The 16,458-nt window shown below is 47.7% G+C and overlaps 1 protein-coding gene across 7 annotated transcripts in view; it reads right to left on the bottom strand.

Moving 5' to 3' along the window:
- Nucleotides 1-16,458, bottom strand: part of Kair1d (Kainate-type ionotropic glutamate receptor subunit 1D) — a 204,569-nt gene that overhangs the window by 26,609 nt on the left and 161,502 nt on the right. For all 7 annotated transcript variants that reach the window (XM_076894971.1, XM_076894967.1, XM_076894972.1 and 4 more), the window contains exon 6: nucleotides 9,797-9,938. In XM_076894971.1, the coding sequence (XP_076751086.1) occupies nucleotides 9,797-9,938 (142 nt within the window). The remainder of the gene's footprint in view (nucleotides 1-9,796; nucleotides 9,939-16,458) is intronic.

Genomic DNA, 16,458 nt, shown 5'->3' with positions numbered 1-16,458 from the left:
ATTTGTCATATTTCCGATACTTGGAATCATTCTTGTCTACCCTCGAAGGTAACCGTAAATAAGACCAGTGATTTCCATAGAATATTCGAAATTTTCAACTCCGATCCTTTCCTTACAAGGGACGCGCGTTTCGCGGATGATATTCGAGCGAGAACACGAAATATGTTCGAATACTCGTAGGAAACGAAAAACCAATGGACGGGAGACCCTTCTCGGGTGAAGAGGGCGAGGTTGCAAGCTCGATCGCGTAATTTCGAACGAAACACAAAGCAACCATCGCCCCGTGGATGGCCGGAACCAGCGTTCATTCACGGTCGTCGTTGTTCAATTGAATCGGGGCGCCACGCATAGTTGAACCCGTAAACGCGTCTCCGGCCGCGCTTCCGAGGACAGATATTACTTGGCCGGACGTGGCGCGCGGCGGCGGTCTATAGGCAGAAATAGAGATATCTCGGGTGCGGAGAATGGAGAGGCAGCTTCTCTAGCGCGGAGCTATCTACATCGCGGTGGCATCCGGCCGTGATTTAAAGTCGGCCAGCCTCAAAGCGCGACTCCGACCGCCGCGAGTCCAACCTTTTCGAATGCTCAAGCAGCCCTACCGCTACCATTTATTATCCTTTGTCCCGGGCCCTGGCCCCGGATAGATAAGTTTGCTGTCCCCGCGAGTCGTTCGGTCGAGCTGCGGCTCGCGATGCACCAACACCGTGGCCGATCGATCGCCGCGGATGATCTATCATCGGCTCGCCTCCGGACAGTCGTTCATTCTTTACGGGACGTCGCGATATTGCTTTGTGCTCCCCGTGACAACGGGGATTCTCCTCTGCTCGATAAAATTACGCGAATTTCAATGCTAGCCCTTCGTATCTCTCGCCTATCGTGGACTTAACACGACGAAAGGGAGAATCATTTTAACGCTCGATCGCGGCTATTTGTCCGCCATGGGATTCGAGTCGATTAATGATAATTACCGCGAAGAGCAAGTTCTGCGAGCTCGAACGATCAAAGACAATCGATTCGTAAGAAGTGGGCACGTCGTATTAACGAGCAGACGAATCGCCTGTCGTCGGATTAAGCTCGCTCCATGTAACACTGATTCGCGGCGCAGAGTTATGGCCGCTCGTAGAGACGGCCTCGCATTTCGGGGCCACAAATTTCGGCGCATCCCCCGAATTCTGCAACGCCAACGTATTATCGCGTCCCCGTAGTCATTACGGTTATTATGCCTGTTACGGTTATGATGATTGTTATCGTCGTTATAGTCCCCGTGGCCATTAGGCTTCTTATTACGAGCGTTTACGAGACCTAACTCCTGTTATTTAGCCGATCCTCGAGTTCGGATCGTCTCGCGTCCCCATATTCAGCTTCCAATGTCCGTCCACGAGCTTCAGGAAATTCGTTACTTACGTCAGGGTAGATTCTCGTCGCTAGAATGCCATTCTGACGATTCCAACGTTTGTGGAACTCGATCGTTACGATTTAATAATGTTCGCTTCTCGTTCCCTGCGAGGCAGATGCGTATTAATTGCAAGGGGAAATGGAAGAGGCAGAAAATTCTCGTACGGATTCGCGTGTATTTTTCATGCAGACGCATAAATTTCGCTTCGACCGGTTCCCGATAATAAACCAAAGCGCTGTAACGAACGGAAAATGGTAATCTCGAAGAAATATGGGCCTATATATGGGCTCTCGTTGCTTATTGAATTATGGGCATTTTAACATCCCGGTTGACAGATAATGAACAGCTGATCCCGCGTAATTGTTCATTAATCAGTGGGTTAAACGCACATAAATCCCAGAGAAGTGTCGCCGATGGTAGCGCTTCCGATTTCAGTACATCATCATGAAGTATCGATTCGGCCCAATCTAATGGAAACAGTGACCAGCTTGGCCGCTGGAAATCGCATTCAAACCAGTAGCCGCTTCGACGAGACAAACCTGGTTTAAAGTCTTTTCGAAAAGAGTATCGCGAAATCGTAAATCTTCGGCCGTACCGTCTTACACGGAGCTAATTTATATGCAAATCGATATTGGAAATTGAACGAACGCGATTATTGTATTCGTAACAGTTCCTCGAGAGCAAATATTATGACGTACGCGAAGCCGGTCGTTAGAAATAATAAATTTGCCCGGCAAACACCCGAGAAGAACCAAGCACAGTCCCATCGAAGCGCGACGCGCTTCGTGTATACGTGTACGAATGTAACGCGACTAAAATATACGCACGCTCTAAACCAGCCGCTAGCCTGGCAAGTCGAAGCGCACGGAGGTAGCGGTGTTTCCACCGGCAGAGTTCAAATTCCGTTTCAATTCACGTCGCGGCTCGTCGATCCGGCGACGCGGAAACGTCGCTTAGCAAGGCTGGCTGGGAAACCGTGACGAACGAACGATGGGGCGTTGCACCCGCGGAACAGAGAATTTTCGCGCGCGCCGGGTATGAAAAGTACCCGCGGCGCTCCGAGGAGGCGACCGCGTCAAGTCGCGTCGAGTCAACCGACGATCGATCGCCTTCGTTCCCCGTGATTTACGCCGGGCCACGCGTTCCACATACGTAATCCTTGGTCGTCTACGCGGCGGGATGTCCTCGCGGGTTCGGATGAAAGTGCCGCGAGCGGCCTTACCCGCGCTTTGAATGCGGAACGTCTCGCGCAGGAACGTATCCGGGGACATCGCGTCTTTCGTGGAAAAAGGAGAACGCGCGCGCGGTTCGAAGATGGCGCGGTTTCTCCACGACGAGAGACACGGCCGTAAACCAGACGACCGTGGACGTGGAGAACGTTCGAGACGGTTAACCCCGCGAGCGGTACGCTCGAGCGAAAAATGCCGCTGGTGGCGCGTTCGAGAAAAAAATCGCTTTAGTAAATTTTCCAAATGGGCGGAAGTTGTTTTCTGTCGCGAATTTTCCGTCTGGATTAACGACCGCGTAAATCTGCCCGCCCCCGCGGGGCTTTTTATTGGACCGACAGGGGCACCGCTATGATAATAAAGATGCTATACACGGTAATAAAGAGTAATTATCTATCTGCTCTCTACGTTTCTCTGTTTTTTTTTTCTTTTTTTTGGTCCATTCATCCCCGCGGCGTTTTATATCGGAAGATGCATCGCGTGTGCACAGTTGTTCGGGGTACGAAATAGAAACTGAACGGGCTGCTAATGGAGTGGCGAGTTTTCGGTGAACGAAGTGCTTTCTAATTGAAGAGCAAGCGTATCGAAACAGCGCGGCCGCGAGCATTTTTTTTTCCGTCGCGCGTTCGATAAATTCGGTTTGCTTTATATATTAAAGTGCTAACGCGGTGAAAAAACCGGGGAAAGTTTCGCGTTTTCAGTCCGTCATGGAAATAAATTAGATAATTGAATCCGAGCGACCGCGTTTGACAGTCGGTTTGGCTATTCCCTTTTTTCATCTTGCCACGAATCTACTAATTAATAAATAAACAACGGTGACGGGAAGTTTTCCTTCGTTTCAATTGAACTCGCGCTCAACGACAATAGCAATCGACCGTGCTTCCTCCATTAAGCTACCTGACAATTAGAATTCCATTAATTTCGTTTGCCGTTAAGCGAACACCGCGTCAACGTACCATTCGGGTCGTTCCTAGGGAGAGCAGCTTGATGGATGAACCAGAATCGGCTGGAGGGCCGCTTAAGCGATACAAATGAAAATAAATAGCCTGCAGACACGACGTCGTCTCTGCGTAGACAATATTCTGCCCGGACACTGGTTATAGTGCTCCTGAAATTACGTAATATTCGTCATAATTAATTCTTTCGCCGTTCACTCTTTTATGAGCCCGCACGGATATCGCGCTTTTAATATAGCGTTGGATTTTCAGAAAAAAAAAGGAGGATCACGAATGTGATTCTCTCCTCGTTGACTATTTATGATCGTCTTTCATGGAACATTATTAAATACTTCCTCGTAGCAATTAACTCGGCTCTTTCAAGTTGACCAGATAGAATCGAATGATTTAACGCGTTCACGCGATCCACGAGTTAGCGTCTGCGTTTCATCCCCCGTGAGCGATGGTGCCGAGACTGTAGAGAATCCAGTCGAGTTTCAAGTAACAGGAAGCAACTATTTTCACGATCTTCTCTCGATCTTTTGTACGTTGATACCTTTTATCAATTTTTTAGAAAACTATTTCGCTCGAAGAAAAACGAGGTGTTTCGCGTATAAATTCTTAGACTATTTCACTTGCATGTTGGCTCATGACTCGCATCGGAAGGTCGTTCATGGATTCGTAATCGAATTCAGGGCGAACGAAATTCTGAAACCCATAAATGGTTTCGATGCGTTCAAAGAGTTAATCTGCTCGTGAATATCAGCAAGTACCAGATGCGCCTTATCACAGTGGGGAATGCTGATATCGCGATGTCCTACTCGCTGTGTGGATAAGCGATTAAGTGGAGGATAGTACATATTCTTGACAAGGTAATGAGTACCGAACGATATTACATCGACGTAGCACGATATTGCAGCTACGAGCTATCGCGCCAGAAACAGTTATTCGACGAGCAAATGTTTAACAATGTCGTTGTTTGTGAAGTGGATCGTGTTTTAACGCGTGACTGTTTGAGGGAAAAATCGAAGATGAGAATTGTTCAAGTTTATCAACGATGGAGGTTTAATTGAACGCCCTGTAACGCCCTCGGTTTTCGTTGTATACTTTATTTCTTGTACGTGATCCGACGGTATTCCGCGGACTACACGTGTAGGCTGATAAGTAAATGCATATGTTTAAAGTTTCACGGCATATTGTTATTCAATTTCCACGGAAATGTAGGTCAGAGAGTTCTATACACCGCCGTGTAGCTTCTGCATTTATCGATAAATGCTTCTCATTCGACCTATCGATACGTTACACAATTATCTTTTTTCGTTTCACGAGTCCCCTATATTGATCACACCCACAGTGAATAACACGTACAGTTGTCGGCGGAACAACGCAAAACCATTTTCCATCCGTTCTATAGCCGTAGGTGATATCACGGAAAATGCCCCGCGGAACGAACCGATATTAAAACTTCTCTAAATATCGAATGAAATTTACTTTCGTTGCTAGTTTTATTGCTCTCGCAAACGTTCCCAGGAGTTTCGAGTTAACGCTCAGCTAAACAGTTTTTAAGAGGATCAAATTGATGATCGTGAAAAATTGGCAAAAAATTATGAAGCATAAGATAACGGCCTCTGTAAATTGCAAAGTGTATACGCTTAAACAACATCAGGACCGCTAGAGACGCTGAATTATCATACTCGATCGTTATCGGTGGTTTCACTTGTCGCTGGTACGTCGAGCAAGGGTATACTATCAGCCGGACAAGATCGACTCGTTCCGTTCAGACACCGCGATAAACATGCGATCATGTCACGGCTGGTTAACGAGCCACGTTGCGAAACAAGACGATTAAAAATCAATGGCTCGGAGCGTTGCTGTTGCTCCACGCCAAGACGAATCTTCATCCCCGGCTCGAGGGGAGACTGCAACCCCCCCGGAGGCGTACACGGGCCCGGGCATGGGAAGAATGCGCAGCCTCGGCCTCCGCGTCTGAACAAATACCGTCTGTAATTTACATTTTAATGGATCTAAATTGAAATCTGCTAGAAACGGACGAGATAAATTGTGCCGGGGTTGCGCAGGCTATTTACTTTTTATCACTTATTGCTGACTGGCGAGACGCGTACGGTCCGCCGAGCAAATTACGAATTGCTAATTATCCGGAGATCGTTTCGAGAATGGACCCTTGAGAAATAGGTGTGTTACTGTTTCTTCTGTTTGGACAAGAATTATCGTCGCTGGCATACGTGTTCCATTATGCGCCGCGTATGCGACCGCTGCGGTTTTAATTACAAGATATGAATTGAAACTGCTGTTTCATCTTTGGATATAATGTCCCGGCGTTTACCGTATAATAAAATCGTCGGATTAATTAGGTAGCAAAAGACTGTTGGAAACTCGAGTAAATTCGAGTCTATATCAGAATCAGACGTGTTGCGAGCAAAGTGAGAAACGCAGCGTGAGACTTTCGGCATTAGCCTCTGGTGGTAGTATCAGCTCGTGATTTGCAATTAGCGTTTTTTAAAATTACTCGCCAGAGAAGGAATTAAACGGGCGTAATATTACGACGACGTTAATTGCAATTAAAACCATATAGCCAGCAACTGTCCCAAGTAAGCACAACTTACGAATCCCTTAGATCCACCGGGCGTCTCAACTTGCGTATATTACGATTCCGCATCCAGGTCAGCGATGATTTCAAGAAACACGACCAACCGTGGACAACGATAATATTGCTAATTACTTCAGAGCGGGTCTCGTCGTCGACTACTTAGTGAAAGCGAAGGAAACCCTCTCTTCTCTAGCCGAGCATTTTTCACGGGGCTCGCGCGACGACACGCGAGTGAAACGCTTCTTTGCGGCTTAAAAATTTCAACTTAAATAGCAATTTATAATTCTTTGAAACAATCGAATCGGTAAGGTTAAGTTTTTAATTGGACGCCTCGTACGAGATAGTAATCCAACTCTCACCGTGAAATTAAATGACATTAAGAGTTAAAGGCGACTCGAGCTAACTAATATTACCAAAGTTCGTTAATTAAATCCTTTCTAAACAATCCCTCGGCGATGTTACCACCGTGGCATGATATTTCCTCCGCCAAGTGGAACCTGAAAAACCTCGCTCTCCCCACGATGGAACCTATTAACAGGAGCCACGCTCTCAACAAGCCCGTTCCTGCCAATCTTTCCCCGAGCAGCATCCCCACGCAACAGGAGAACGAGCGCGGCCTTCGAAGATGCATCGCGGACATTTCACATGCAGGCCGCATAAACAAGATATCCGTCTTCATTTAGCGTAACGCGAGGTACAAGGTTATTTATGGGCTGACCTGATAAATGCACGGCAACGAAGAAGAATACGGCCTCGGGGCGAGCGAATTTTCCAATTACAACGAGCAATCCGAAGGGCTTGAGGGGCAGGGCGGGGGAGAAGGGTACGACGGCTGTACGGCCACGGACAGACACACCGAGGAGAATAATTCCGCGAACGGAACCGCAGACCCGACTCTCTTTTATCCCTCATTTCTGATCTCGCCGTGAATCATTTTCTAGACGCATCCACCGAATAATTGCGCGGCACTCCGACCAACGCCGTGGCGGAGGGGCAGAGGGGGCCCAACAAATTGCCCCTGTATTACGAGTAATTTATAATTATAAGGCCCGGCGTACAAGCGGCGCGGCTGTTTTTCGACGCGCAACCAGTTATTTCCCGGTCGACTAAATACTGTTGGAACGACGTGGAAAAGGAAATAGTTACTGAAACTAACCGCGACCATCGCGCCACGGTTCTTACGCGTCGCGGCGTACGAGGGCGAGGAAGCAAGAGTCGGGGCCACACCCGTTCGTACGATGAAATTCGACCGCGTTACACGCTGTTCAGCGAGACGTGTTTCCCTTCGACTTAACTACTTTTGCTGCTGGTTAATTCGATGCTGGATGGTCCAGGAATGATGGGATACAATTAGGTAAGCGGGACAAGACGTTAGAGTTGTTTAATCGAGGTGGAAACGCATCACGGATGATGACATTGGTGTTACTGCGGAGGGATAAAGAGAGAGAGAGAGGGAGAGGAGAGATAATGCTGAACGTATCTTGGCTGGATGTACAAGACATTGGCAGGATTGATGACTTTCATTATGTTCCTTGATAACTTGTTGACCGTATTTTTGCGTCTACCGTCTTTGCTTGGGTGAGCAAGCGAAGTAGATGTTTCACTGGCAATTATGGAAGATAAGGTAATTTAGTAGACTCTGAAAAGCTTTTTTCGCCTCTGTCGAAGAGACCTGTCGGACGTCTCTGTAGAACCTTCCATTTGTCATGCCACCCTTAATGCATTATTAGCGAACGGAAACAGATATATACGAGGAGACGTTGGGTATTTCTTTCGAAGAACAGCGTAAGGTGTTGTAAGTACTTATACTTTAATTGTGCCTGCTCTCATTACGGCAATTACACAAGACGAATGGCTGAAAAATTCCGAGACTTCTACTTCGTGTAACACCAGCGGATCGCACCGCGGTTCCGTGAAATGTTGCGATTCCGACGCAAACGAGACACGCGTGCCCGAGGCAATTGTACAGGGAACCGACGTTAAGTGATTCGAGACGGGATACCAGCGCGAAACTTTCATAACTACGAAAGTACAGAATCCTTTCATCGTTGGGCGCAGCGGCCAGGGAGGGGAGACACGGAATCCCGCGACACGATATGTCGATTCGATGCATCAATCTCCGGGGAACTTTATTCCCTTGTCCGTGGCCCTCTGTTACGCGGCATCGGGAGAAAAGTTGAAAAGGAAGGAATATCGAGAGACGATCGCCGATATTGAGCGATCGCGCCTCCAGCCATTCGGGGGGCAACACGTACGACGATTTCGCCGCCCCTCTGCGCGCCGCCGCCCCAAACCCCCATCCCCGTCGCCGTCGCCGTACAATCCGAATCAGAGAAATCCGTGCAGACTGTTCGGAACCTCCGGGATATTCTCTTTGCGCGAACAACTATAAAGAGGACCGGTCTCTTACGTGCATTAATGCAAGAACGTGATCCAGGAAATCGAACGGGGGGGACCCGTGCTCCTTGAAAACAGGCACGTACACGGGCGCAGACAGGCGAAGGTGCAAATACCAGGGATATCTTGACACATCGGGAGCCTGAATCGACTCTGGTTTAAGAGCCGTTCTAACGTTACACGGTTACTTTGTTTGTAAGACCGGCGCTAAGTCAGCCGGAAAGGGGGAGCGATTTTTTTGTCACCGCGCGTGCAAAACGGGATAAAACGAACGGGAGTACCGTTAAGTGGAAGGCCAGAAGCCTGTGATTATTCTAATAATCCCTCTCTGATGGTTGGTTTTTAGCGGAACTAGAGGGAGAAAGATCTTTCGAGAATTAATGACAGCAGGAAACGAGACGTCAGTAGTGTTACGGTAATGGTAATTATCCTCGATGGAAATGGTACGCGTTCGAGCATTCGTTCTACGGGCGATCTTTCCTTTTTACTTCTCGACATTTTACAGTGTTGAGATCTGAACGATTATAGAATCACTGATATCCTGACTGGCGAACGTGTTTCATATTTAAACGCGGAAAATAGTACAGTTTCCACGTTACAGATCGCGTAATAATAGCATCCCGAATAGAAATAGAACCGGATACGTGATTTCCCTCGTTCCCCGGTGACCCAGCATTCTCATTTTCCCCGATTCCCCGGTTACCGCGGGGGAACAAGCCACGTAATTTAGGTCTAACAAAACGAGGCGCTTTCGTCGCGTGGCAAGTGCACCGTCGTCAAGTGCTGACACGCGGCTCGTTCAAAGTTCCATTAAATCGGAGAGCAGCTAACCCGGAACGTTCCCAGGTCGATTCGAGCATCGATGAGGGACAATCTTCGCGAGCCATCCCGAGCACATACGCCCAAGCGTATTGATCCCACCAGCTGGCTCGTTTATCGATCATTTCCCATCGACTCTTTTCGGCTCGGTGCACTTCGTCGATTACGATCGCGAGCGTGCACCCGTTGGAAAGGCACCGAGGAATTCGAACGACGACAGACGACGGAAAAACTCACGACGGGAATTAACTTGCGCGCGTTTAACGCGCGCGTAGAACGTGACGGATGCAATTTCGCCGAGCACAAGTGGGAACGGTGGCCGTTTTTTTAGATACGGGGACACGAAAGATTTGACAGCAGCGGACGCGAGATGCTGCCCGCGTTAATAGCGTTCTCATTTAATTAAATGACTCACCAGAGAGGTGATGAGGTAACTGTGATAGTCGCTCATCATCCCTATTTGCTGCGCCTGCTTCAACACGTCGTAAATCCTCTCGGTGGAGCAATCCAGTACAATGTGCGACTCCGCCGAGTTCTTTATCTGCTTCAACAGTGGCCTGAAACAGAGGGAAACCAAAAAGGTTGTAGCAGTGCGATGCAACGCTTTCAGCCCCCTGTCCCGAGAGTGCTTTAGAGGGGTCGGTTTCACCGCTGATTTCTGCTGTTAAACGTCGCGGGCACGAAGTCTCTACGAAAAGACTCCCCTGCCCGCTGCTTCTTTCGTTTTTTTTTTCCGTTTTTTTTTTTTTTACGAACTCGAAAGTATTACGGTCGTACGGTGTAATTTGCGAACGTGATGTTTCCGAGGAAGCGATGGTATTACGGCCGTTTCCGCGGGAGAGGATGTAGCTGATAGAATATTCTATTGTGCTCTTGTTTCTCTAAAGTAGGTTCTGTATAGCAAGGCGAGAGGAATGTTTCGCCTTTGAATAAATCATACCGCTTTTGTAATCATAAAGATCCTTTTTTAATGATCCGCAAAGAAGTGTTTAAAGGCGTTGCATTTTCTCTTATTAAAGGTATCGCGCGAAACCTAGCAAACAGATTACATGTACGTTTCAATTTCAGTTCCAATATAATCTCACGAAACTCTATGCTAGTCCCTGATATATTTTTAACATACTTCCAAGGGTTGTTTCCCCTGTTTGTCCAACAATTCTACATGATCGTTAAAATAATGGCATTTCCTATAATTTCCACCTTCGTCAACCGATCGAACGTTCATCCAACAAGTAAAGGGGAAACAGGAAAACGTGAAAAATCAGCTCGCTCGTTTGATTACGAAGAACGCCGGTTGACCTTTCCGCGAGGCAGTTCGCACGCATTCGCCCTCAGGGACCACGCGGTCCACCGGGACACGGCTAACTTCCGATTCCGGACTTACGTACCCGTGTACTTTCGATCAAAATTTCATAACGCGAGCATCCTCTCTCGCCGCCGCCTCCGGCTCATCCAACATGCACGATAATGCGAATCTCCTTATACGTCCGCAGCAACGGTGGACTGGTGCTCGTCGCGGGAATTTTTTATAGGACCGTGCATAATTCAGCGGCGGGTCTCTTTTACGGGTCGCGTTCCTGCACAGCAGCGGCTACCCTTACGATCGCGCCAGCCAGTTACCAACGAATCACCCGTGTAACAATGAAACCCCTGCGATAGCCAGAAACATCGCGTTAAATCAACGAAGAGGTCGAGGCGTGATGGCAGCCGGGCGTATATAAAAAAAACGCGTCCTTTACAACGTGGAAAGTGTCCGGCTGGAGAATACTTCATGATTGGCCGGATTTATGGGGGTGTATCGCGGGTGGCGAACGTTGGAGTGGTAAAGCGTGACTTATTGGGGCGGAATGTAGCGAGCCTGAGTAACGCTGACCCAACTGCTCTTTTGTCCTGGATCCGCGACCTATTAATACGGCCATTAAGAAGTTTGAATAGGAATGATAAATCAGACTGGCGTGGTTTTCTTTGTTCCCTCGTGTTCGTTCTCCGCGTAGACTACGGTAACGGGAGTGGGACGATGTGATGTCTGATTTAAACGACCCGCGAATTTGTATTACACGGCCCTTAATTATGTTTAATGAATGCGCGTGCACGGAGTGATGATCGTTCAGAATTATTTGTCGTTCGTATTGAGCTTTGAATTCTGATATCGTAGTCGTGGTGCTTTATCCGTTGGATAAGTACTCTGAGTGTAGACTCCTTGAGATACGTTCAGTAAATGTGTTTTGTAATCTTTTCCCAGTTATTATTCAGTGCGATATTTTAGTGGAACAATAACGTTTGGTTAGAAATATTTGTACAAAAGTATGTTATAAAGAGTACAGATAAATGTATTTAAAAGAGAATGAAATTCGATATTTGTAAAAAGCTGTGAATGCGTGCAATATAATATTCCACTAGCGTGAATGTAATAAATATTAAAATGATTATTTCATTTGATATGTTTGAAGATTACTTACTCCATTATAAATCCGGTATAAATATTCCAGTGATTTCGTCGAGTTATTTAATTTTGAAATGGATTTTCATGAAATTGAAAATGATAAATGTACATATTACAATTTGTTAATGACACAAAACGTGCGTTCGCTATATCGTGATATCTCGAATAATCCTCTGACATAGGAAATAAACTCATTTTAATTCGAGATTTACCTCAACCCGCAATACCCTCGATACACTTTGCCTCCTAAACCCATACTTCGACAACCTGGCTTTATAACTCTTCAACTATTCACCGAATCACGGCACTAAATCTTTAAATCCTTCCCGAAAGACAAACCCTAAATTCCTTTCCCGTTTTACGACTCACCTTAACCAACCCTCGACCGAAAGGAAACATCAAGAAACATTTTCAACCCTCCACACGCCAGCACCCAGCCGTAAATCCCATCACTCGAGAATGTCTAGCGCTTTACCGTACAACTCCGCGAACTTGCTACGTATATACCGACTTCATCTCGAAAACAATCATAACAGATAGACCAACAGCAATCACTGTCTCTCTTGAATGCTTAAAGAAGATATATATAAAAGAAACAATTGCTAAATATATTTTGCATCACGTCACGCGTATGTCAAAGTATTTTAAGGTTACCGTTGTTGAAACTTTTTCGTGTATCTCGTGTCCTTATGGAAGAGTAATCCCACCGAAAGGTGTACACGGATTTTCCCTTTTCACCAGCTCAACGCTTGAGCAACCTAACACCAGCTCTCCCTTACTGGCTGTATTCTCTAATGTCATGGTGCATAAAGGGAATCGTCCGTAACCCTACGGCAGACACACCACCTTCCAGTGGCTCTTTCACGGGTTGACTGTTACACTGATGTATACGTCTGTATCTAGTCGCCACGTAGTAATCCTGACGAAGTAATTCTTGGAATAATTTTACCATAAAGGCACGATACATATTCTGGACCATATAATCACCCACTTTTTTTCCAACGGGACATATTTCGCAATTCCACTGTCTCGTTCAAAAATAATCGCTTCGACAGTTAAAGAAAAATTCAATGTATTTCTGCGCACCGTTCGCCGTTGTCAAGTCCGCGCCCTTATTTCACGAGCCCCGGGGCGCACCCTTAGAGCATCGCTAAAGGAATTCCCTTTGAACTTTCCACGCGTGTAACGCGTAACAGGGCATCGGTTAGTCAACGTTACGACATCACAGCGTCCAAGGTGGACAGCTTTAAAAATGCAGCTCCACTTTGTGACGCGGCGCTCGCTTAAGCGTCGTCCGTGCTGCGCGCGTGTGAACGCCAATCCGTGTATGCCCGTGTCCGCCTCGTCCGTTCTTTATTCAGCAGCGGTTACGCGCTTCCTGGACGGCCAATGCACTCCCACGGCGAGTGCGAGCGTCGCCGAGGAGACGCGCGGAAATGCTTTTTACTCGAAGTCGCCGCGGTACGTTCGAGCTGCCAAATAGTCGGGACGGCTAAACAATACGCAACGGATCGTTTCACTTTAGAGCTGCTCGTAAAGCGCGAACCAGCCGCGCGATCCTCGGATACCAGCGAGAGGAGGCAGCAACCGATCGTTCGCGCAGCGCTGCGAACTTTTACGTAGCCATCAGCAGCGACGGTGAAGGACGGTGATCCAGCATCGCGAACGTTTGATACTCGGGCTTATTCCGTGCGATACCCGGGAACAAGGCGTATAAAGTTTGCATTCGGAATGATAAGGAATCGATACGACTTTACAGAAGAACGAACCAGCTCTCGACGGTTACTCTTCGATGCACCTGCACGGTTCGCGCAATCCTTTCCTCTCTTTCTCAGCCCTCGCGTCTGTCGCTGTCGTCGTCGTCTGCCCATTTCGATCCGGATCTCCTTCACCTCTGTCGTTCCTTCCCTTTAACTTAATGCCATCATCGGGGCTCCGGTTCTGAAAAGGCTCGAACGGTCCGGCTACGGAGCAACGTAAGCCGTGCAACGTCTCTTATTCCCATCCGTGTCTCGCTCGTCGCGTCCTCTTTCTCTTTCTCCTCCCGCTCGCCATCCCCCGCCGGTGTTACCTCGCCTCGTCACCCGTTCTAGATGGCTTTCAAGATACCTTCCCAGATAGTCGTCCTCCCGGGAGAATGGGCTGCGACCGAAAGATACCGCCGCGGAATCGCTGGCGACAAGCCCAGTCTCGGGGAATTTTTTAATCCGGGCCCGGGGGAAGGGTAGAGATTGGAAGAAGGATCGACGCCTGCGTCTTTCGCTCGATGAACTCGCCGGTCGCCCGTGGAACCGAACCGGATGGGAGATAAATGGAAGATGGGGCAATGGTTGCAACGGTAATCAACGCGTCAGCGGCGCGATGTGACTGATGGGATCTGGCGGTAATGTATGAAGATCGATGCCGCGTCCGAACGAAAATAATACTGTCCGCGGGATCCGTTTTCGTCCATCGTCCGATACATCGCACGCGAGCATTTAAGTCGGCTCGATGGTAAGTATTTAAGCGCGCGCGGTTTGACACGAATCGACTTCGAACGGGGCGCGAGAATACGCGAGAATTAACTTCCGCGAACTTCGAAATTCCCACGCCTCGCACAGATCCGAGCTAATTCGCTGGAACTAGCCGCGCCTCGTTCAAATACGCGCGAACTTTTCTAAATTCAATTCAGACACCGTTGGCAGTCCGCGTTTCGACTCGTTTCAACTCCTTTCGACTGCGAATATTAATATCCTCGTTCGAGCCTTACGTCTCAATAACGATCATCCTGAATAGCATTACGCGCGTTAATTGTCCTGACGTTATTCACGAGGACATGAATTATTCACGGGTCGCCTATATTTCAGCAGGCCCGTCGGCACACGAAACGACGTGTGCTGGTACACAGCGTCGAACCAGCCACGGATACGTCCCAGCCGGTGAAACTCGGCCAACCGACTCGTCCGGCGATTTCAAATTCATTTTGCAGCTCCGGTAAACTTCCGTCGTTACCGCGGAGGAAGTTAAATTTCACGCGGGACGGTCCCAGGAATTTCTCTCGTTCGAGGAGACAATCGTTGGAAACGATCGTTGCCCACGACTCTATCCTTTTATTCCGCGCGTCCTCCTCGGTAGAATCGCGGTACACCAGTGGAGCGTCTTCGTCAATTCGCGTTGTTATTTCAGCGGTCGAAGCTGCCGCGAATCGGTATTCGTTAAAGCGGAGAAACTTCGCGAGAACGTTGGTAAATGGATAGCGCAATTTTACGTAATGGAAGACGCCGGGAGCCGGAGCAACATTTAATCGCCTTCGATTGTCGAGCACGCGTGATATACGACTCGTTGCGGCCGCATTTAAACTTCTTCCCTCTATTCGTTCCCTTTTTTAATGCAGCCCCAACGACGCTGGAACTTGGCCATAAGTACGTACGCCCCCGTAAATTCACGTGGACCGAGCGAACGTCCGGTAATGTACGCGGACCGGTTGGAAAAACTGCTCGAGAATTTCGGTATGCGTAATGATGCTCGAAACGAGGGGAATTCTTCGCGCAAAGAAACGAATTCAACGCGTTGGGTAGAGTTTATTTTTCGTAAAAAGACTTTTGGAGATTCGTTTCGAGTATCCGTGAATAACACCGTGTTGTCCGGGAGTGGCCTCATAATTCATTCCCTTCCCGTGCGAATCATTTTTCACGAAGCTTGTCAGACAACGTGTCGCAAGAAATATACTTTGCTCGCGTGTGTCCGTGGCATTAAATCCTGGACTTAATCAGCGATAATGAGACGTCCAACAAATCGAGCTTCAGATTCGCGGTTTGATCGATCCGATTAATCCGAGCGATCGACATCCTCTGCGAGACGAGCACGAGAACCAGATCCCAACGGGCAGAAGAAAAGGACGTGTGGTAACGTGACTAATCTTCGATATATCGGGACCGGAAACTCGCTCGAGAAGTAGTTAAAGCAGTCCGATATTTAACAAACTTTCCTACGAAACGAGAGGATTCTTCGAAAAAACTTGATCGCTTCGAAAAGAGCTCAGATGGGGGACGAACTTGAATCGAATCGATTTAGAAACCGATTCGCAGACTTCCGCCCGAGAATCGTCTAGTTGGGACGACTGAATACGGTGGAGTCGTTCCAGGGAAGTCCTTTCTTTACAGTACACCCTTGTAAGAAAAACGTGAGTCGTTCGATATCCTGGAGATTTAACAGCCTAACTTTTCCTAAATTAAACATGGGTTTGAGATAATTACATTTCGTATTTGCACACGTATATACGGAACGTATGCAAAGCCTCGTGGACCGGCTAAAAATCCTCACTGGCCACTTTATAATTCCTAGCTACTTTTCATAGTTCTCGAAAAATGACCAAGCGAGAGAAATTCTGCCTTCCATAATTGATAGAAATAGTCGTAGTATTCGAGCAAATTCGAAGAAAAAGCCTCGAGATGTACCCCGGAAATCCCCATCAAGATAGCTAAAAATCTAATTAGAGTGGGACAAATCCGGTACTGATAAAAACCAGCATTTTTGAAAACATATTAAAGAAAAGCATCCAAATTGCAGTGCTGGCTCTGCTTTCTAATTATGGACTGAAACGGAACTGCGCTGGCTACGCGGATATGCGAACGCGTTATCATTTTATACGGAAC

Source organism: Xylocopa sonorina, chromosome 5 (assembly GCF_050948175.1).
Source record: "Xylocopa sonorina isolate GNS202 chromosome 5, iyXylSono1_principal, whole genome shotgun sequence".
Lineage (NCBI taxonomy): Eukaryota > Metazoa > Arthropoda > Insecta > Hymenoptera > Apidae > Xylocopa > Xylocopa sonorina.
The sequence above is the reverse complement of the archived record's forward strand: the minus strand, read 5'-3'. Positions and strand labels throughout refer to the sequence as shown.